The 17,850-nt window shown below is 37.6% G+C and overlaps 1 protein-coding gene across 1 annotated transcript in view; it reads right to left on the bottom strand.

The window, feature by feature from the left end:
• Positions 1–13,269, bottom strand: part of LOC110203846 (coiled-coil domain-containing protein 144A-like) — a gene marked incomplete at its 5' end in the record, with an annotated part of 71,682 nt that extends 58,413 nt beyond the window's left edge. Inside the window, 6 exon segments of the mRNA XM_078151627.1 lie at positions 7,459–7,565; positions 9,089–9,203; positions 9,205–9,260; positions 10,315–10,429; positions 12,885–12,931; positions 12,934–13,269. Coding sequence (XP_078007753.1) covers positions 7,459–7,565; positions 9,089–9,203; positions 9,205–9,260; positions 10,315–10,429; positions 12,885–12,931; positions 12,934–13,269 — 776 coding nt within the window.
• Positions 13,270–17,850: the final 4,581 nt, after the last annotated feature.

The following is a 17,850-nucleotide window of genomic DNA, read 5'->3' as shown; positions in this document are numbered from 1 at the left end:
CATGTGGAGCATGCTTAGTGATGGATATGAGTACTTTTATTGCTTATGTGAAGCAGGAAAAATGCAATTAAAAGCAGAAGAAAAGAAAGAAAGAATTTTTTTTGTCCCCTTAGAGTTTTTATGGGATTGTCAAATTTAAGGCTTCATAATAGACAAGTAGACAGTTTGTCAAAGCCTTGTGTGTGCAACAGTTAAGGACTTTCTCCTGGGATCCTACACAGTTTTCATAAGAGAAAACCAGAATTAAACCAAAAATTTGATCTCCAGTATCAAGATCAAGAGAAGCATAAACAGGGAAAAAGAGAAAACATAAGGGAATCAGTAGAGCTAAACTGTTTACATCCCTACATGGTAAGATAATACTTTGATTCTTAAAAATCATGTCAATAATAGTACAGCTAGAAGGAAGATACATAGACAGAATTATGAATATAAGGTGAATTTGAGGGAATAACACGAAAATAATTAAGCTATGACAAAGAGGAGTATACTGAATGCAGAAGGAAAGGAGAGATTGAATGTGTTAAATTTGAGAAGATAAGAGGGTGCCCGATGGCCATTGATTGAACCTTACTGTCATCAATATTGGCACAAAGAAGGAATAATATAGACAATCATTTGAATATAGAAATCTATGTTACCGAACAGGGAAGTAGGAGGGGAGAATATGAATTAAGGTAGGAGGAGGGTATGGGAGAACTGACAGAAAGGGAGGGCAGATCAGGGGAGGTGTTCAACAGAAGCAAAACACTGGTGAAGAGGTAAAGGGTGAAAGGAGAGAGAGGACAAACAAGAAGAAAAATAGGATGGAGGGAAATTCTCAGTTAATAATCATATTCATGAATGTAATTGGCATGAACTCTCAAAAATGGAAGCAGGTAGGAGAATGGATTCAGAATACTAAATATGGACGTAGGAGAATGATTAAAAACCAGAATACTACAATATGTCATTTGCAAGAAACACATTTGAAACAGAGAAATACACACAGAGCAGAGGTATGAGATTGGAGCATAATACATTATGCTTCAGCTTAAGTGTAAAAGCAGGAGTAGCCATCCTGATCTCAGAAATATTAAAAGCAAAAATAGATCTAATTACAACAGATAAGGAAGGAAACTACATCTTGCTAAAAGATACCATAGACTATGAAGCAATATCAATTCTAAACATATATGTACCAAGTGGTATAGCATCCAAATTCTTAAAAGAGAAGTTAAATGAGTTAGAGAAAGAGATAGACAGCAAAGTTATGCTAGTGGCGGACCTCCACTGCTTCCTCTTAGAACTCAATAAATCCAACCAAAAAATAAACACTCAAGAAACTAAAGAGGTAAATAGATTATTAGAATAGTTAGATATGACAGAGCTCTGGAGAAAACGGAATGGGAACAGAAAGGAATATACCTTTTTCTTGACAGCATATGTTACCTAAGCAAAAAAACTGACCATGTATTATGGCATAAAAACTTCAAAACCAAAAGTAGAAAGGCAGAAATATCACATGTATTCTTTTTAGATTATAATGCAATTAAAGCCACTTTCACCAAAGGGTGCGAGAAAGACAGATTAAATGTTAATTGGAAACAAAATAATCTAATCCTAAACAATAAGCAGGTCAAAGAATAAATCATAGAAACAATCAGTAATTTCATTAAAGAGAATGACAACCATGAGACACCATACTGAAATGGATGTGATACAGCCAGAGCAGTGCTTAGGGGAGAAATTATTTCTCTAAATTTTTACTTCAACAAAACATAAAAAAGATGGGATCAATTAATTGCTTTCCCAACTAAAATAAATAAACAAAAGAAAAGGAAACTAGAAAAAATGAATAAAAAATCCCCAACTGAACCAAATGCCAAATTCTGAAAATCAAAGGTGAGGTAGTAAGATTAAAAGCAAAAAACAAAAACAAAAACTACTGAGCTAACAAATAAATCTGGAAGCAAGCTTTATGAAAAAAGAAGAAGACAGATAAGCTATTGATTAATTTGATTGAAAAAAAAAAGAAAGAAAGAAGAGAAACAAACTACCAGTATCAAAAATGAAAAGAGTGAAATCATCATCAAGGAAGAAGAAATTAAAGCAATCATTAGGAAATACTTTGCCCAATTATGTGTCAATAAATCTGACAATCTGAGCTAAATCAATGAATATTTTTGAAAATATAAATTACCCAGATTAATAAATCAGGAAACAGAATGCCTAAATAAATCCATCTTAGAAAAAGATACTGAACCAGCCATTAATGAATTCAGTATGAAAAAATCCCCAAGGGCCAGAGTGGTTCACAAGTGAAGTCAATCAAACACTCAGAGAACAATGAATTACTATATGTAAAATATTTGGAAAAATAAGTGGAGTCATAATAAACTCCTTTTATGACAAAAAAATGTGGTACAGATATCTAAAACGTGAAGAGCTAAAAGAGAAAAAGAAAATTGTAGATCAATTTCCCTAGTGAATATCCATGCAAACATTTTGAGCAAAATACTAGGAAGGCAATTGCGACAACTTAGCACAAGGATTATATACTACGACCAGGTGGGATTTGTACCAGGAATGCAGGGTTGGTGCAGTATTAGGAAAACTATAAGCACAACTGACCATATCCATAAAAAACCAACAGATATCATATGAATATCTAAACAAAAGCTGAAAAAGCTTTTGACAAATTACAGTTCAGATTCCTATTAAAAACAATGGAGAGCATAGGAATATAGGGAGCATTCCTTAAAATGATAAGCAGTATCTATCCAAAACCTTCAACAAGCATCATCTATAATAGAGATAAGCTAGAAGCCCTGCCAATAAGATCAAGGTGAAGGAAGAATGCCCATTACCACCACTACTGTTCAATAGTGTACTAGAATTGCTGGCTATAGCAATAAGAGAAGAAAAAGAAATTGAAGGAAATAGAATAGGCAATAGGGAAACAAATTTATCGCTCTTTGCAACTGATATGAGAGTATACTTAGAGAATCCTAGAAAATCAACTGAAAAAGTACATGAAATAATTAACAACTTCAGCAAAATTGCAGGATATAAGATAAATCCAAGTAAATCATCAGGAATTCTTTTTTATGACCAACAAAGCTCAGCAGCAAGAAATAGAAAGAGAAATTCCATTCAAAATAACTGTAAACAATACAAAATACTTGGGAGTCTACCTACCAAGACAAACCCAGGAACTGTATGAACACAATCACAAAATGCTTTTCATACAAATGAAGTCAAATCTGAACAATGGGAAAAATATCAATTGCTCATGGGTAGGCAAAGCCAACATAATAAAAAAAATCACAAGTCTGCCTGAAACCAATTTATTTATTCAGTGCTAATAAAACTGCCAAGAAGAGTATTTGACAGAACTAAAAAAAAAATCACCAAAAATTCATCTGGAAGAAAAAAAGGTCAAAATATGAAGGGAATTAATGAAAAAAAAAGTACAAAGAAAGGTGGCCTAGCAATACCAGATATATAGCAGTAATCATCAAAACTAATCTTGTATGTAAGAAATACAGTGGTGGATCAATGGAATAGATTAGGTACAAAAGACAATAGTTAATGACCACAGGAACCTAGTATTTGATAAACGCAAAGACCCCAGCTTTGGCAAAAGAGTTCACTATTTCCCAAAAACTGCTCAGAAAACTCAAAAACAATAGGAAATAAACCAACATCTCACATTGTATCCCAAGATAAGGTCAAAATGGGTGCATGATTTAGACATAAAGGATGACACCAAAAGCAAATTAGAAGAGCGAGGAATCAAGGAATGTGACCTGTCAGATCTATGGGTAAGGGAAGAAGTTATGACCAAATAAGAGATAGAGAGCATTATGAAATGTAAGATAGACTACTTTGATTATATTCAAATAAAAAGCTTTTGTACCAATAAAACGAAGAGTAGAAGGAAAGCAGAAAGCTGGGAAACAATCTTTATAGCAAGCGTCTCTGAAAAAGATCTCATTTCTCAAATATATACAGAACTAAGTCGAATTTGTAAGAATATAAATCATTCCCCATAATAAACAGTCAAATGATAGGAACAGGCAGTTTTTAGATGAAGAAATCAACGTGATCCACAGGCATATGAAGAAGTCCTCTAAATCACTTTGGATTAGAGAAATGCAAATTAAAACAACTCTGAGGTGCCACCTCACAATTATCAGATTGGCTGATATGACAAAAAATGAAAATGATCAATGTTTGAGAGGATGTGGAGAACTGGGGACAGTGACACACTGTTGGTAGAGTGTGAACTGATAAAACCATTCTGGAAAGCAATTAGGAACTATGCCCAAAGGGCAACCAATCTGTGTACACTCTTTGATCCAGTAATACCACTATTAGTTCTGTATCCCAAAGAGATTATAAAAAACAGAAAAGGACCTACATGTCCAAAAATACTTATAACAACCCTATTAATGGTGGCAAAATATTTGGAATTGAGGGGATGCCCATTACTGAATAAGCTGCTGTGTATGAATATAATGGAATACTATTGTGAGCAGGCAGATTTCAGAAAAACGTGGAAAGACTCGTATTCACTGATCTAAGTGAAATGCATAGAACCAGGAAAACATTGTACACAGTTAGCAGGAACACTATGTGATGATCAACTGTGAATGACTCAGCTCGTCTCAGCAGCACAATGATGTGAAATAAGTCAGATCACGAAGAGCTCATGAAGGAAAAAGCTATTCACATCCAGATAAAGAGCTGACGGACTCTGGATGCAGATGGAAGCATAGTTTCTCCTTTACTTTGTTCTTTTTCAAGTTTTTGTCTTTTTGATCTGTTTTCTTCTTTCACAACTATGACTAATATGGAAATATATTGTACATGATAGCACATGTATGATCCATATCAAACTGCTTGCCAGTTTCAGAAGAAGGGAGGGGAGCGAGGGAGGGAGAAAAATTTGGAATTCAAAATTTTGTAAAAATAAAATGCTAACAATTGTCTTGACATGTAAGTGTGGGGAAATACTATTAAAAAAATTAACATTCAGAAGTGAAGGCTCAAAAAGATACCACACACATCTTTTGAAATATCTGCTCAATGAAAAATCTAAAAATCTAATCTATTACTTTTTAATATTCATATATTTTTATTTCCTTAGGAAGCAATCTTTCCCAAATGTTCCCATGTTGGTGTTAATGAAAATAGAAATAATGGTAGTTCTGTTCTATTTCATATCTATGCATTGTCACTCTTCAAATTTCATAAACAAATGCTCTCAGGATGATCTGATTTAGGCTTCATGTCAAACAACCTACAGGTTTATCTTCTCTTCAACTGCTTTTCATTATTTTGGAAAGCAATACTGGTCTTCATCTTCTATCCTCTTCCTCTTCATTTCATTTTGTTTTATTTTATTTTATTTACAAATTATGTTTTAGTGTAAGCTTGAGTTCATCTTAGCCATAATAGCTCTCTTTTTGGCAGAGATTATGTCTCCCAGCTGATGCCGTTTCTGGGCTCTTTTGGCCTTCTCTTTGAGGCAACTCCTTTGCATTAAACTTTTGAGAAATTTCATATGTCCACTGCCTAGCATAGCTTAGCATATATAGTGCTCGAATGTGTTAAATTTGGAGAAGATAAGAGGGTGCCCGATGGCCATTGATTGAACCTTACTGTCATCAATATTGGCACAAAGAAGGAATAATATAGACAATCCAGCTTGTTAACTGATAATAGCTATGTCCATTTCTCATCTGGGGGAGTTGATAGCATGCTTAATCACAAGAGGAAACAGCTGCTATGACTACTGTCTGCTTTTCATCTTTATCCTTTTTTCTCATTTATATTAATTTTGACCTTTATTCTGGACAGTCGATGATCTGAATGAATATAGACAACTAATTCCAAAATTATTCCAACAATTGTAATCAGTCCTATTTGTGTGTTAGGATAATGTCAGGTCCTTGTCTTTTTGTTTTGTTTTGTTTTGTTTTTCAATTTTGGTGATATCAAACAAGTTTCTCACATGCTAATGTTAAAATCATACAAGGCTCAATGACCCATGCCACACAAAGGGATAACTTGGTTCAATGAGTAAGTATCAGCATTAAGCTAGATGTAAATTGTGAGGCATATGCTCACCTAAGGTGTTTCCCAGTGTTACATAGGATGTCCTGGACAGGATCCAAATAGAACAGAGATTGTATATGATGGCAAAGATTTACAAATGCTCCTATTTGTGGATGACATTGTGCTGATTGTATCAAGCCCTGGAACAAAAAGCTCCTTGATGAAATCCAAACTTAGTCAAAATGTATTGGTCTAAGAATCCACCCTGAAAAAGTGAATGAAAAGTAAATATTTCCTAGATTACGTAGAGTTGAAAGGACAGCCCCATCTACTTGGTCAATCTATATCTTTGTAGAGGTGTTTATATGTGTCCTAATACACACGCACACTGCTTGAATGGGTATTGAAGAACAGCAGTGCACTGGGCTCATAATTATTGGGAAAAGGAGATTCAACTGAATTTCATTTGAGAAACTATACAGCACTTACAATGACTCCATTGCCACAAAAGTTCATTGTATAAACACCAATATTCTCTCAAGAATGCTATGTGGCCACAGTGATTTTTTAAAAATCCAAAAACCAAAAATAATCTCAGAAGGATCAAAACTGTAGATAATCTCAAAGGCCATGGAAATATGCATGGTGAGTATAAGGAGTTTCAGGCAATAATGACTTTGATGTAGGAAGTGGTATGACAGACATTCTCAAAGACATGGATAAACAAAAAAAAAAAAGAGGATGACCTAATCTTGTATTAAAAATAAAAGCCAGAAAGAATTTTCACTGCACTGTTCCTCATGTATTAAAAGAACCAGGAGAAAGCTTCAGTGTGTTTCCTGGATCCTCTATAGTGGATTTATGGAATGACAATGATGAAAATCATGTAGGATAAGAAGGCATGGAAAGATTAAAATATGTACCAGTCGCACAAGTTTCCACAATGATAAGATCATGGGTTCATCAGAGTATGTCATCGTATTATTCTTGTATTGGTTTGTATTTCTCAATGTGCATATTCTTAAGGAAAAATCAAAAAAAGGAAGAGGAGAAGACACACACTACAATTCTCATGGGTGACATGAAGATTATTTCATAAAGAGAATCACCTGAAACACCAGAGTACAAAACTTCTTTGGGATAATCTTAACTAACTTAAAATCAAATAAATAAAACTGCAAATAGTAATCACCAATTAACCAAGATTGGCAGGCCTACATGAACTGCTTTCTCTGTTGCAGTCAAGAATAATAGTTTTTCTTCTCATACTGGATGTTTTTGGACATTTTTCACCCTTTCACAATGATAACCAGTTTTGATTATTGTTGTTCCATGTGTTCCATGGTTTAAGTTGTTCTTATTATTCTAGAAACTTTTCTCTCTTTATTTTATTTCAAGCAGTAATTACTGTACCTTTTAGTGTTATCCGTGGCATTCACATTTGCTCCATTTTTTAAGAAAAAATCTACCATAGCCAGATTATTTTCTCTAATTGCAACCACAAGCGGTGTATAGCCTTCCTGCAAAATCATGTTAAAGATATTGTTACAATATGTAAAAATTCTATATGTATACATCAATTCAGCTTAAGGCATTTTGTGAACATCCTGTGAACTTGCTAACAATTTGTTAAGTAGGTATGGTACGACGGAATTTTGGAGCAAGAAGACCAATCCTGCTTCTGTTAGTTAATTCCTGTGTGATCATAAGCAAATTATTTCACTTCCTTAGTTTCCTCATATGTAAAATGACAGAATGAAACCAGAGAGCTACAAATTTGTGATTTAGTATATAGAGACCCAGGATTTATAGGAGACTGTTCCATATTATTTCCTTTCTTGCTATCTTTGTGTCATGAGAACTTATTGTCTGCATGCAGCCAACCTTATTTCCTCAGTACTTTGCCAAGCTAAAGCTATACCATGGTCAATTTTACATTTGCCTACTTCTCTTTACCTACTGCCCTTGAGTGTGTATAAGCAGCCTCAAAACTTAAGAAAATCTTGCCTCAAGGTGATTAAACCTGGAAGAAAGTCATTTTCATTGGCATATTCCCTCTCTTCTCAGCCCTCCTAAAGTATGCTTTATGTTTTTTTTTCTCTCTCAAGTGGCAGTGACTAAGAGTTAAACCTTTTCCTAAAAATCAGGAGTTATTCAGTAACTATAGAAAGGAAAAGGTATAGTCTTTAGGAAATAGGAGATAAAAAACATACACTTAAGAATATATTCTTGCGAAAATTCTGTGTCTGTATATTTTTATACTTAGTAGGAACAAATTTTTAAAAGATTTTAAAAAAACTTATGGCATTTCTACATGACAAATTAACATTGTGTTATCATATGTAAAGGTCTATTGTAGAAAAAGCATTGTAGGCAAATATTTGGTGGAACCACTGTGTCCTGGGGAGCAGACCTAATGTATCATGCAATCAAGATGGAATGGAGAGACAGCTGCGATGGAATGGGCAGAGAGTCAGCCTCGAAGTCAGTAAGACCTAGATTCAAAGCCTGCCACTCACCCACATATACTGGCTAGGGGACTCTGGGAAGTCACTTAACATTTCAGTACTCCAGGACACTCCCTAAAGACAGGGTTTCTTAAGTTTTTTTGTATGATGGATTCCTTTCCAAAATAACGTTTTTAAATGCGTAAATATATAGAATGTGAAGGAGGCCAATTACATGAAGACAACTATTAAGTCATTGTTGCTTTTTTAAAGATAATGTATCTTGTGTAACAATCCCTAGTCTAAGATTAAATTGTAGAGCAGGCCCTAGTCTAAACCAGTAGAGGGAGTTTCCTCATTAGGAAGTCCAACGTGAGTAAAATCTCCTCCCTTGTTCGCCCACCCCTCCTCCTCCACCTCCACACTATTAGAAAATTCCAAAGGCCATGAACGTTGACTACAGAATTATTTTAAGTTATTTTCATTAAAGAAATGCTTCCATGAATATATGAATTACAAAATATGTGAATTGGACACCACCTGATTGCACATTTTAACTCACAAAATAGTTTATTATACAAAAGGTGGGTTTCTACCTTGTTTTTTCCCTCAATGTCCATGTTGTGTTTCAGCAGCTTTGCTGCTATAGCTGTGTTCTGTCCAAAGGCAGCATAGTGAAGTGCCGTGTTGTTGTCGGTGTCCACAAGATTGAGGTGCACCATGTTCGAGCAGGGTAGTAGCACACTCCTCATGTTGACACCGTACTGCCTGTCAATATAGTACAGAGAAAGAGACAATTAATGCTCTGAGATAAAAATTTAATATACTAAAACATCATTAATGTTATTTAAATAAGTTAGTAAACCATATTTTCTTTTTAAAAAATTTTAATTTTATTAATTTATTTTGATTTATCAACAATCACTTCCATATACTTTAGAGTTGAAAATATTTCCCCTTCCTCCTCCCCATCCTCCCCAAGACGGCACACAATCTGATATAAGCTTTACGTTTACATTCCTATTAAACATATTTTCACATTAGTGAAGTTGTAAGTAAAAATTAAAACCAATAGGAGGAACCATCAGAAAGCCGAAACAAAACTCAACAGAAGGTAAAAATGAGTGATAGCGATTCTACTTCCATAGTTCTTTCTTTGGATGTGGACAGCATTTTCCATCCCGAGGCCTCTGGAGATGTCTCAGGTCCTTGCAATGCTGAGAAGGATTCAGTATAACAATATTAGTCATCGCATAACGTGGCTGTTATTGTGTACAAAGTCCTCTTGGTTCTCCTTACTTCACTCAGCATCAGACCACATAAGTCTTTCCAGGTTTTTCTGAAGCCTGCCTGTTCATCATTTCTTATAGCACAATAGTATTCCATTACATTCATATACCACAACTTGCTCAGCCATTCCCCAATTGAAGGGCATCCTCTTAATTTCCAATTCTTTGCCACCACAAAAAGAGCTGTTCTGAATATTTTTGTACACGTGGGTCCTTTTCCCATTTGTTTGATCTCTTTGGGATATAGCCCTAGAAGTGCTTGCTGGATCAAAGGGTATGCACATTTTTGTAGCATAGTTCCAAACTGTTCTCCAAAATGGTTGGATCATTTCACAACTACCCCAACAATGTATTAGTGTTCCAATTTTCCCACATCTCCTGCAACATTTATCATTTTCCTGTTTTGTCATGTTGGTCAATCTGATAGGTGTGATGTGGTACCTCAGAGTTGTTTTAATTTGTAAATCATATTTTCTTAATCAGAGAGAAATCAAAAAGCATTTCATTGACCAGCATGATTAACTAGTACATACCTTCATCAAAGGTGTTAGATTATCATTGTCCAGAAGGTTTAGATCGCAGTTTCTCTCTACTAAGAGAGCTACAACATCTGGATATCCATTAGCACAGGCCAGGTGTAGAGGTGTCCTACGGAAATGAGAGAGCTATGTGATTGCTTGATAATATATTACAACAATCAAAATTTTGCACTTATTAGTTAGTGTGATTTCTAACATAAAATGCATTATTATTCTTATGCCTAGACTCTAAATCACTGCCAAAATGAATATAAATGGATACTACTGTCACCCAAAGAAATATAAAATATGCATTAGCTCTTTTTGCTCGATATGATGGACAAAATTGCCAGGGTAAAAACAAAAACAAAAACAGATTAAAAATTCACTACTGACATGCTCAGTTTCTGACCTCAGTTGGTTCACCTCCCTTTAGGCAAATTGATGGCCTCTCGTACTTTGGGATTCACCATATTGATGCCAGCCTCAATGCAGACATCATTCTGGCATAGCCCACCAGCTGCAAACTCATGAGTTCAAGAGATCTGCCAGCCTCAGTCACACTGGTAGCTGGGATTATCGGTGTGCATCACCCTGCTTGGCTGTTAAGTGTAATAACAACTTCTTTCCACTAAGAGCATCCATAATTACAAAACATTTAGTAAAGCAGCTGCCTCAGAAAAACATTTACATCTTTGCATATTGTGTATTTGTACAAGCACGTGTGCAAATGTGTGTGCATTCTCCACTAAAATCTTACTGCCACGTGACATTGGACAGTGGAAGTGAATCTGTGCTGCTAAAGGCCATCCCAGCAGGGTGCAAGTTTTGGTAGTTCTACCATGATGGCAAGGTTTTGAAGTAAGAGCCTGGTACGTCGCCGCCTTATAATCTCGCCAATTGTGTCTTGCCAAGCCTCAGCCTTGAATCACTGCTGCCTTCTACTGTCTTTCTTCCTATACACTTGCTACTCAATAAAGGTGGAGAAAATCATACAACTGTGTTTACTAGATCTACTATAAATTTATGTTACATAATCTCAACTGGGCTCTCACTGCTGCAAGGCAATCACTTTATATTCTAGCTCCATGGTAAATTCCCTATGCCACTCACCAGAGCAGCTCTTGCAACCTTTTAATCCCTCCTCAAACCTCCCTTGGTTCACTATGTACCTTCTCAACTAAAAATCTTGCCTCATATTTTACAGAAAAAACTGAGGCCATTACCTGAGTCCTCCCTGTTCCTACCTCCTTCTCATCTAACATACAAATGCCTTCTGCCACTATGTCCTTCTTCAGCCACCTCATAGGAAGAGGTGGCCCTTCTCCTTTCCACTGAGAATGCTTCTACATGTACAAGTGATAACATTCTATCTTATCTCCTCTAATGGGTTATGCCCTCTATCATTCCTATTCTTATTTATCTTCAATCTTTCCCTGCCTACTAATTACTTCCCTGATAGCCTACATACATTCCCATATCCTCTCCCTCATTCTCAAGAAATCATCACTTGATCAATCTGTCCCCACTCTCATCCCACATCTCTCTTGTCATTTGTGGTTAGATGTGAGGAGAAGCCCTTTGACAACAGCTGTCTCCACTTCTTCTCCTGTCATTTTCTTTTAACACTCTACAGTCTGGCTTCCAAACTCTTCAAAGATACTAATGCTCTCTTAATTGCCAATCTAATGGTCTTTTCTCAATTCTCATCCTTCTCCTCTCTGAAGCCTTTCAAACTAGACCACTCTTCTCCTTGATATTCTCTTCTCTCTAGGTTTTGTAACACTACTCTTTCTTGGTTCTCCTCCTAAGTATCCCATCCTCTCCTCCTTAGTCTCCCTTTCTGATTACCTCCTAGAATGCAAGGACATTCCCCGCTCCCCAAGTTCTTCGTATCTATTGCAGTTAGTTGGGTGCCTGATACATATAGCAGATGCTTAATAAAAGCAGAAATTAATTTTCTGCCTTGGCATTTTTACACTTCACATATCGTGGCCATGTTTCCCCACATGGGCAGGCAACTAGAATGGACAGGAGTGCTGGGCGTGGAGTCAGGAAGACTTATCTTCCTGAGTTCACAACTGGCCTCAGATACCCATGTGACCCGGGCATGTCACTTAACCCTGTTTGCCATTTCCTTATCATAAAAGGAGCCGGAGAAGAAACGGCAAACCATTCTAGTATCTTTGCTAAGAAAATCCCTCAAACACAGTCATGGGTAGTCACACAACTGAAACGACTCAAAACTACATTTCACTAGAAGAGAGTAGTATTTTCCCAAGTTGCCATTGAGAAAATATAAGTTGGTTGGACCCTGGCTCAAAGTAAAATGAAGGAGTTTCCCGTTCATTAAAATTGAACAGGCAGGAAGGTGAGGTGACGCCACCTTTCTGGACTTACTATCCAATGTCCAGGAGGGAAAGCCTGACCGTGATGGGAGGTGCTGTCCTGTCCCAGCTGCTGAGGGGACCAGCTTTTCCAAGGGTGAGTAAAGACACACAACGCACAAGGAGGGAGGCGTGGGGGGTGTCTTAGGCTGCCGGGGGGAAGGCTTCCTTCTCTCCCCTCTTCCCACTCCCTCTTACCGATTCATTTTATCTCGATCGTTCACGCCTGACTTCCTCAGCAGCAGCTGTGCTGCACCTTCGCCACATCCCCAGTGGAGGCAGCTTTGTGGATCTTCTCCAGGTCCTTGGCCCTAATCAGGTATCCTGAATTAGGATCGGATTCTTGGACCCCGCTGTCCCTCCTCCTGAGGAGGTTGGAAGTGGATTCACTGTTCGCTTTCTGCGGAAACTGAAAATCTTTTTCATTTTCGTTACCGGGCTTCAGAGCCAGTCGGGAGAAATAGGGAGGGGTTTTCTCTTGGCCTTTCAGCCTTCTCAGGGACCTCGCCTCCGCTACAGAAAACTGCAGTGGCCGGAGACTGGAGGTTAAGAGATTCCAGAGGGCGCAACAGTTATGGAATATTCAAGCCTAGTGACAGTTGTAGCCCTGGCAACGCCTCGAGGCAGACAATTCCGCATACATTTATCAGATCCTCCTGTGTCATGCATGGGCCCAATGGAAAAGTCATGCACAGGTGAGTGTGCATGTGCTGGTTCCATTAGCTCTCAGTGGGAGGGGCCCAAAGCTCGAGATCTGAAAGTGGCTGAGATCCAGGCTGCTTCAGGTGCTCCAGCTTCTTTCCTCTCTCGCGCTGAAAAGGGATGCACAGCAAAGTAGCGGGATAAGGACGAGGTGTGGCCTAATGGGAAGCGTGCTGGATCTGGATTCAGAGGATTCGGGTTCGAATCCTGGAACCCACTCTGTTACTTGCCTTTGCGAAGATGGAAAAAGTCCTTTTTCTTTCTGAGCCTCAGTTTCTTCCTCTGTCAAATGAAGACGTTGTACTAGATGACCTCCCAAGTGTCTTCCAGCCCTTCATGACTCTGTGAAGCCCAGACTGAAACAAGTGTCATGGGGTCTGCTCGGTGCCCTGGGACAAATACAGTCTAGTCTTCTTTCTTCTGATTATCCCTTCCCCTTTCTTGCTTCAGGAGGAGGGAGAATGATTTGTATGGGACAGGGAGCCTGGTCCAGGGAGGGTGGAGTTGGCATTAGCCAGGAAGCCCTGGGTTCAAGCCAGCCTCTGCAGAATTACAATTGCCATATGATGCTGTTATTAAGGGTGGGAAGGAAGGGGTTACAACAGTTCACTGAAAAAACAAAAGATATGTCAGTTTTCGTTGATCATAAGTTGCTAAAAAAATTAAACATCCTTAGGCTATAGTAATAGAATAATAATGTTTAAATCCCAAAGGATGATTCCATTTGACTCTGGGCTGAAGAAATGCAGTCCAGCCTATTGTGTTTAATTATGGATGCTACATATTAGGTGGTGATGGGGTACTTGTGCTCAGACCCCAGTCCTTGGAACATATTCTCCCCAGCCCAAAGGCCCTATCTCTGGCAGTAATTCATGAGTAGACCCCAGTGAGGCAAATTATCTCCTGTTACAAGAAGAAAAGCTGACCTCTGTAGAATTTTCCTTGTATGAACAAGACTATCTTGTACCAGCAGAACTACCATATACAATCCAGAGGTCAAGCTATAGACGTCAATTCCCAACTCCCAGGCTATCTTATTATAGATGTAGAGGTGTACAGGTAGAGATTCTTTAGAAGTTCTCCTCCCAGGCCATGCCAATAGCGAAATGACACCTGTGCCAAAAGGTACAGAAACTGTATGTTCACCACCTAATTAGCAAACTTGGCACACCACTCACTGAACTTTTCCTATATAAGCTTTAGCATCAATCCTGTTAAGTTGTGAGTTCCCTAAGAAGCTCTGCCTGCCACAATAGTGGTACAATAAACTTTTTGTCCCTGGACTGGAAGACACTTGAGTTTGTGAATTCTTTACAGATGACTCTGACCTGAACCAAGTTATTTTGTGGTCCCTGCACCCCTAAAACACATCAGAGGAGATTGATAAATTCAGAGAGAAGATATGGATGAACTAAGAATGATTAAGATAGAGGAGACCACTGGAAGGCATGTCTATTTTCAAATATGTGAAGGGCCATTGTGAAGACTGGGAGTCTCCAAACAGATTGCTAAGACCAGTGATGAAAGCAGCCTGTTTTGGCTGGTATAAGGAAAAATAAACTTTATAGCAATGGAATGGACTGCTTGTGAGACAATTTCCTCAAGTAGAAGTTGTCTGACCGCAGTGCTCAAACAATTCTTACATTGATTGTAAGGCTGGACCCACGATTTTTAAGGTCCCTTCCAACACAGATATTTTGATTCTCTATATATCATTGATAATGATACTGTTGCAGGATGACTAGAATAGATCATCAAAGTTGGTTTGTTTTTAAGGACATATAATGTAAGTAGAAGCTAGAAGATTTTTGTTCATTGAAATAATTCAACCCTCAAGGCATAAGGAAATATCTGCAAAGGGGAATAGAACATTTATTCTCAAACTAGCCTTGTTGTTCCCCCCCTTTTGCTCTCTGCTACTTTCTATTCATGACATGAATTCCTCTTCTTCTCCATCTTCTCCTTCTCCATCTTCTTTAGCTTCTAAAGCTCCTCCTCCTCTCCTCCTCCTCTCCTCCTCCTCCTCCTCCTTCTTCTTCTTCTTCTTCTTCTCTTCTTCTTCTTCTTCTCTTCTCTTTTCTCTTCTTCTTCTTCTTCTTCTTCTTCTTCTTCTTCTCATCTTCTCCATCTTCATTAGTTTCAAAGCCCTTGTCATCTTTTCTCTTCTTCTCTATTTTCTCTTCTCTCCTCCTCCTCCTCCTCCTCCTTCTTTTCTGTCCAAACAACCAAAATGCAAGTTAATCCTATACATCTTTTGGTTTCTATAGTGGACTGTTTTTGGTGCAGTGTGTAAGTCATGATCCATATGTTGTTGGTTTTACTTGTGACATGACTTGTCAACATTTCTTCAAGGGATAGACTCTCTCTGTTCTATCAACCATACCTGATATCCTGCAGAACCTCAATGCTGTCTCTAAATGGCATAATGATAGGGGCAGCTAGGTGGCACAGTGGATAGAGCACTGCCCTGGAGTCAGGAGGACCTGAGTTCAAAAATCTGGCCTCAGACACATAATATTTACTAGCTGTCTGACCCCTGGCAAGTCACTTAGCCTTATTGTCTAGCCAAAAAAAAATAAATAAATGGCATATGATGTTCAATAACATTTTCTATGATCTAGTATCCTCACTACATTTGGGCTATGGTTGGCTAGTTAGAAGTCCTATTTAACAAGAACAGAATCATTACTTACATATTATACTGTGTACATTTGTGGACAGAAAATTAGTAATGCATTTTACAATTATTTTCTAACATACATATATACATATATATATAATACTTATTGGGGAGAGGGCCAATGTGTGTTACCAAAAAAAAACCTAGCTGATATATATAGGGAAAAAAATTGGAAAATAAATTAAATTTGTTAATGCAAATATACAGGCAAATTATTAATTAAAAGCTTATGCCTTGGGCAGCTAGGTGGCACAGTGGATAGAACATTGGCCCTGCAGTCTGGAGGACCCAAGTTCAAATCCAGCTTGGACACACATACTGACTACTGTGTCACCGTAGGCATGTCACTTAACCCTGATTGCATCACCTCCCCCCCCCAAAAAAAAGCTCATGACTTAATGACAATGTTTGGCAGAAACCTGTTATCAAATTTGTGATGTTTAAAAATATTTTCATGAGTTTTTAATGAAGACAAATGAAAATAGACTAGACGAAACTAGTTGAAAATGGACTAATTTTTATTATAACTATTATTGGTGATACTAATAGCTCCCCTGCACTTACTATCTTGTGGTTTATCCAACACTTTACATACTTTATCTCCATTTTACAACAATCTTGTGAAATAGGCAGTTTCTTTATGGTTATCTCCATTTCATGGCTTGAGACACAGCTAATAAATGACATGGGCTAGATTTGAACCCAGTTCTTTGGATGCCAAATCTAATACAGCTATCTGTTATGAAGTTTCTCATTGGTTTTCCTTTTTGTAGGGCACATTTGTGTAATGTGTCCTTTTCCCCATCTCTTTTTGAGACATATAGATTCTGTCTATATAGGATTTAGTCTCTCTCTCTCTCTCTCTCTCTCTCTCTGTGTCTGTGTCTCTCTCTGTGTGTGTATGTATATATATATATATATATATATATATATATATATATATATATATATATATATATTGAAGTCTTCCCATGGTTCTAAGGCAAAACTTAGCTACCTTCCATTAATGCAAATAATGAATCTTGTGAATTAGTCACATTATCTGGATTGCAGTACATGTTTGAATTGGACTGGAATAAACTGCCATAGTTACATCATTATAACTTCAAATAGTGTGAATGTATGGGACAACTTCATGGAATTCATTATTTATACTAATTAACTTATCTGTATACCCACAGTTCTGGCTTAAAAAGCAATGGGGAGGGGAGAGGTGGTGGCGCAGTGGATAGAGCACCGGCCCTGAAGTTAGGAGGACCTGAGTGCAAATCTGGCCTCAGATCAAACACTTGACACTTACTAGCTGTGTGAACCTGGGCAAGTCACTTAACCCAATTCCTAAAAATAAAATTTTAAAAAAGGACCAAGAGGAAGCTCAAATCCCTGCCCTCCCCCCCCCCATTTCCCAAAATGTTCCTGTTTCTTTATGGCTTGCAATCATAAGGACTTCAAAACTTCATGGTAGAGTAGAGTAAGGGAACAGTGGAAGCAATATATCTTCCAGAGTCAATAGGTGACTGAACAGCAACCCAAAATGGATGAGCCCAGGAGACTTTGCAAGTTCCAAAAGGTCATGAGGCCATTAAAGCTGGTTGTATGTCTTCAAAAGTGGTCAGTTATGGTGGCAGCAGCAGCAAGAGTGTGCTGGGACAAAAGGAAGGGTTGCTATTTGAGAAAGAGGAGCCATTGGAAAAGCTCTTCCTTGAAGATCTGTGTGTATGTGTCTGTGGGTGTGTATGTATAATATGTATATATATACATATTATACATACACATACATAT

The sequence above is a fragment of the Phascolarctos cinereus genome, unplaced genomic scaffold, assembly GCF_003287225.1.
Source record: "Phascolarctos cinereus isolate Bilbo 61053 unplaced genomic scaffold, phaCin_HiC Scaffold_18;HRSCAF=501, whole genome shotgun sequence".
Taxonomy (NCBI): domain Eukaryota; kingdom Metazoa; phylum Chordata; class Mammalia; order Diprotodontia; family Phascolarctidae; genus Phascolarctos; species Phascolarctos cinereus.
Note: the sequence above shows the minus strand (reverse complement) of the source record. Positions and strands in the feature narration are given on the sequence as shown.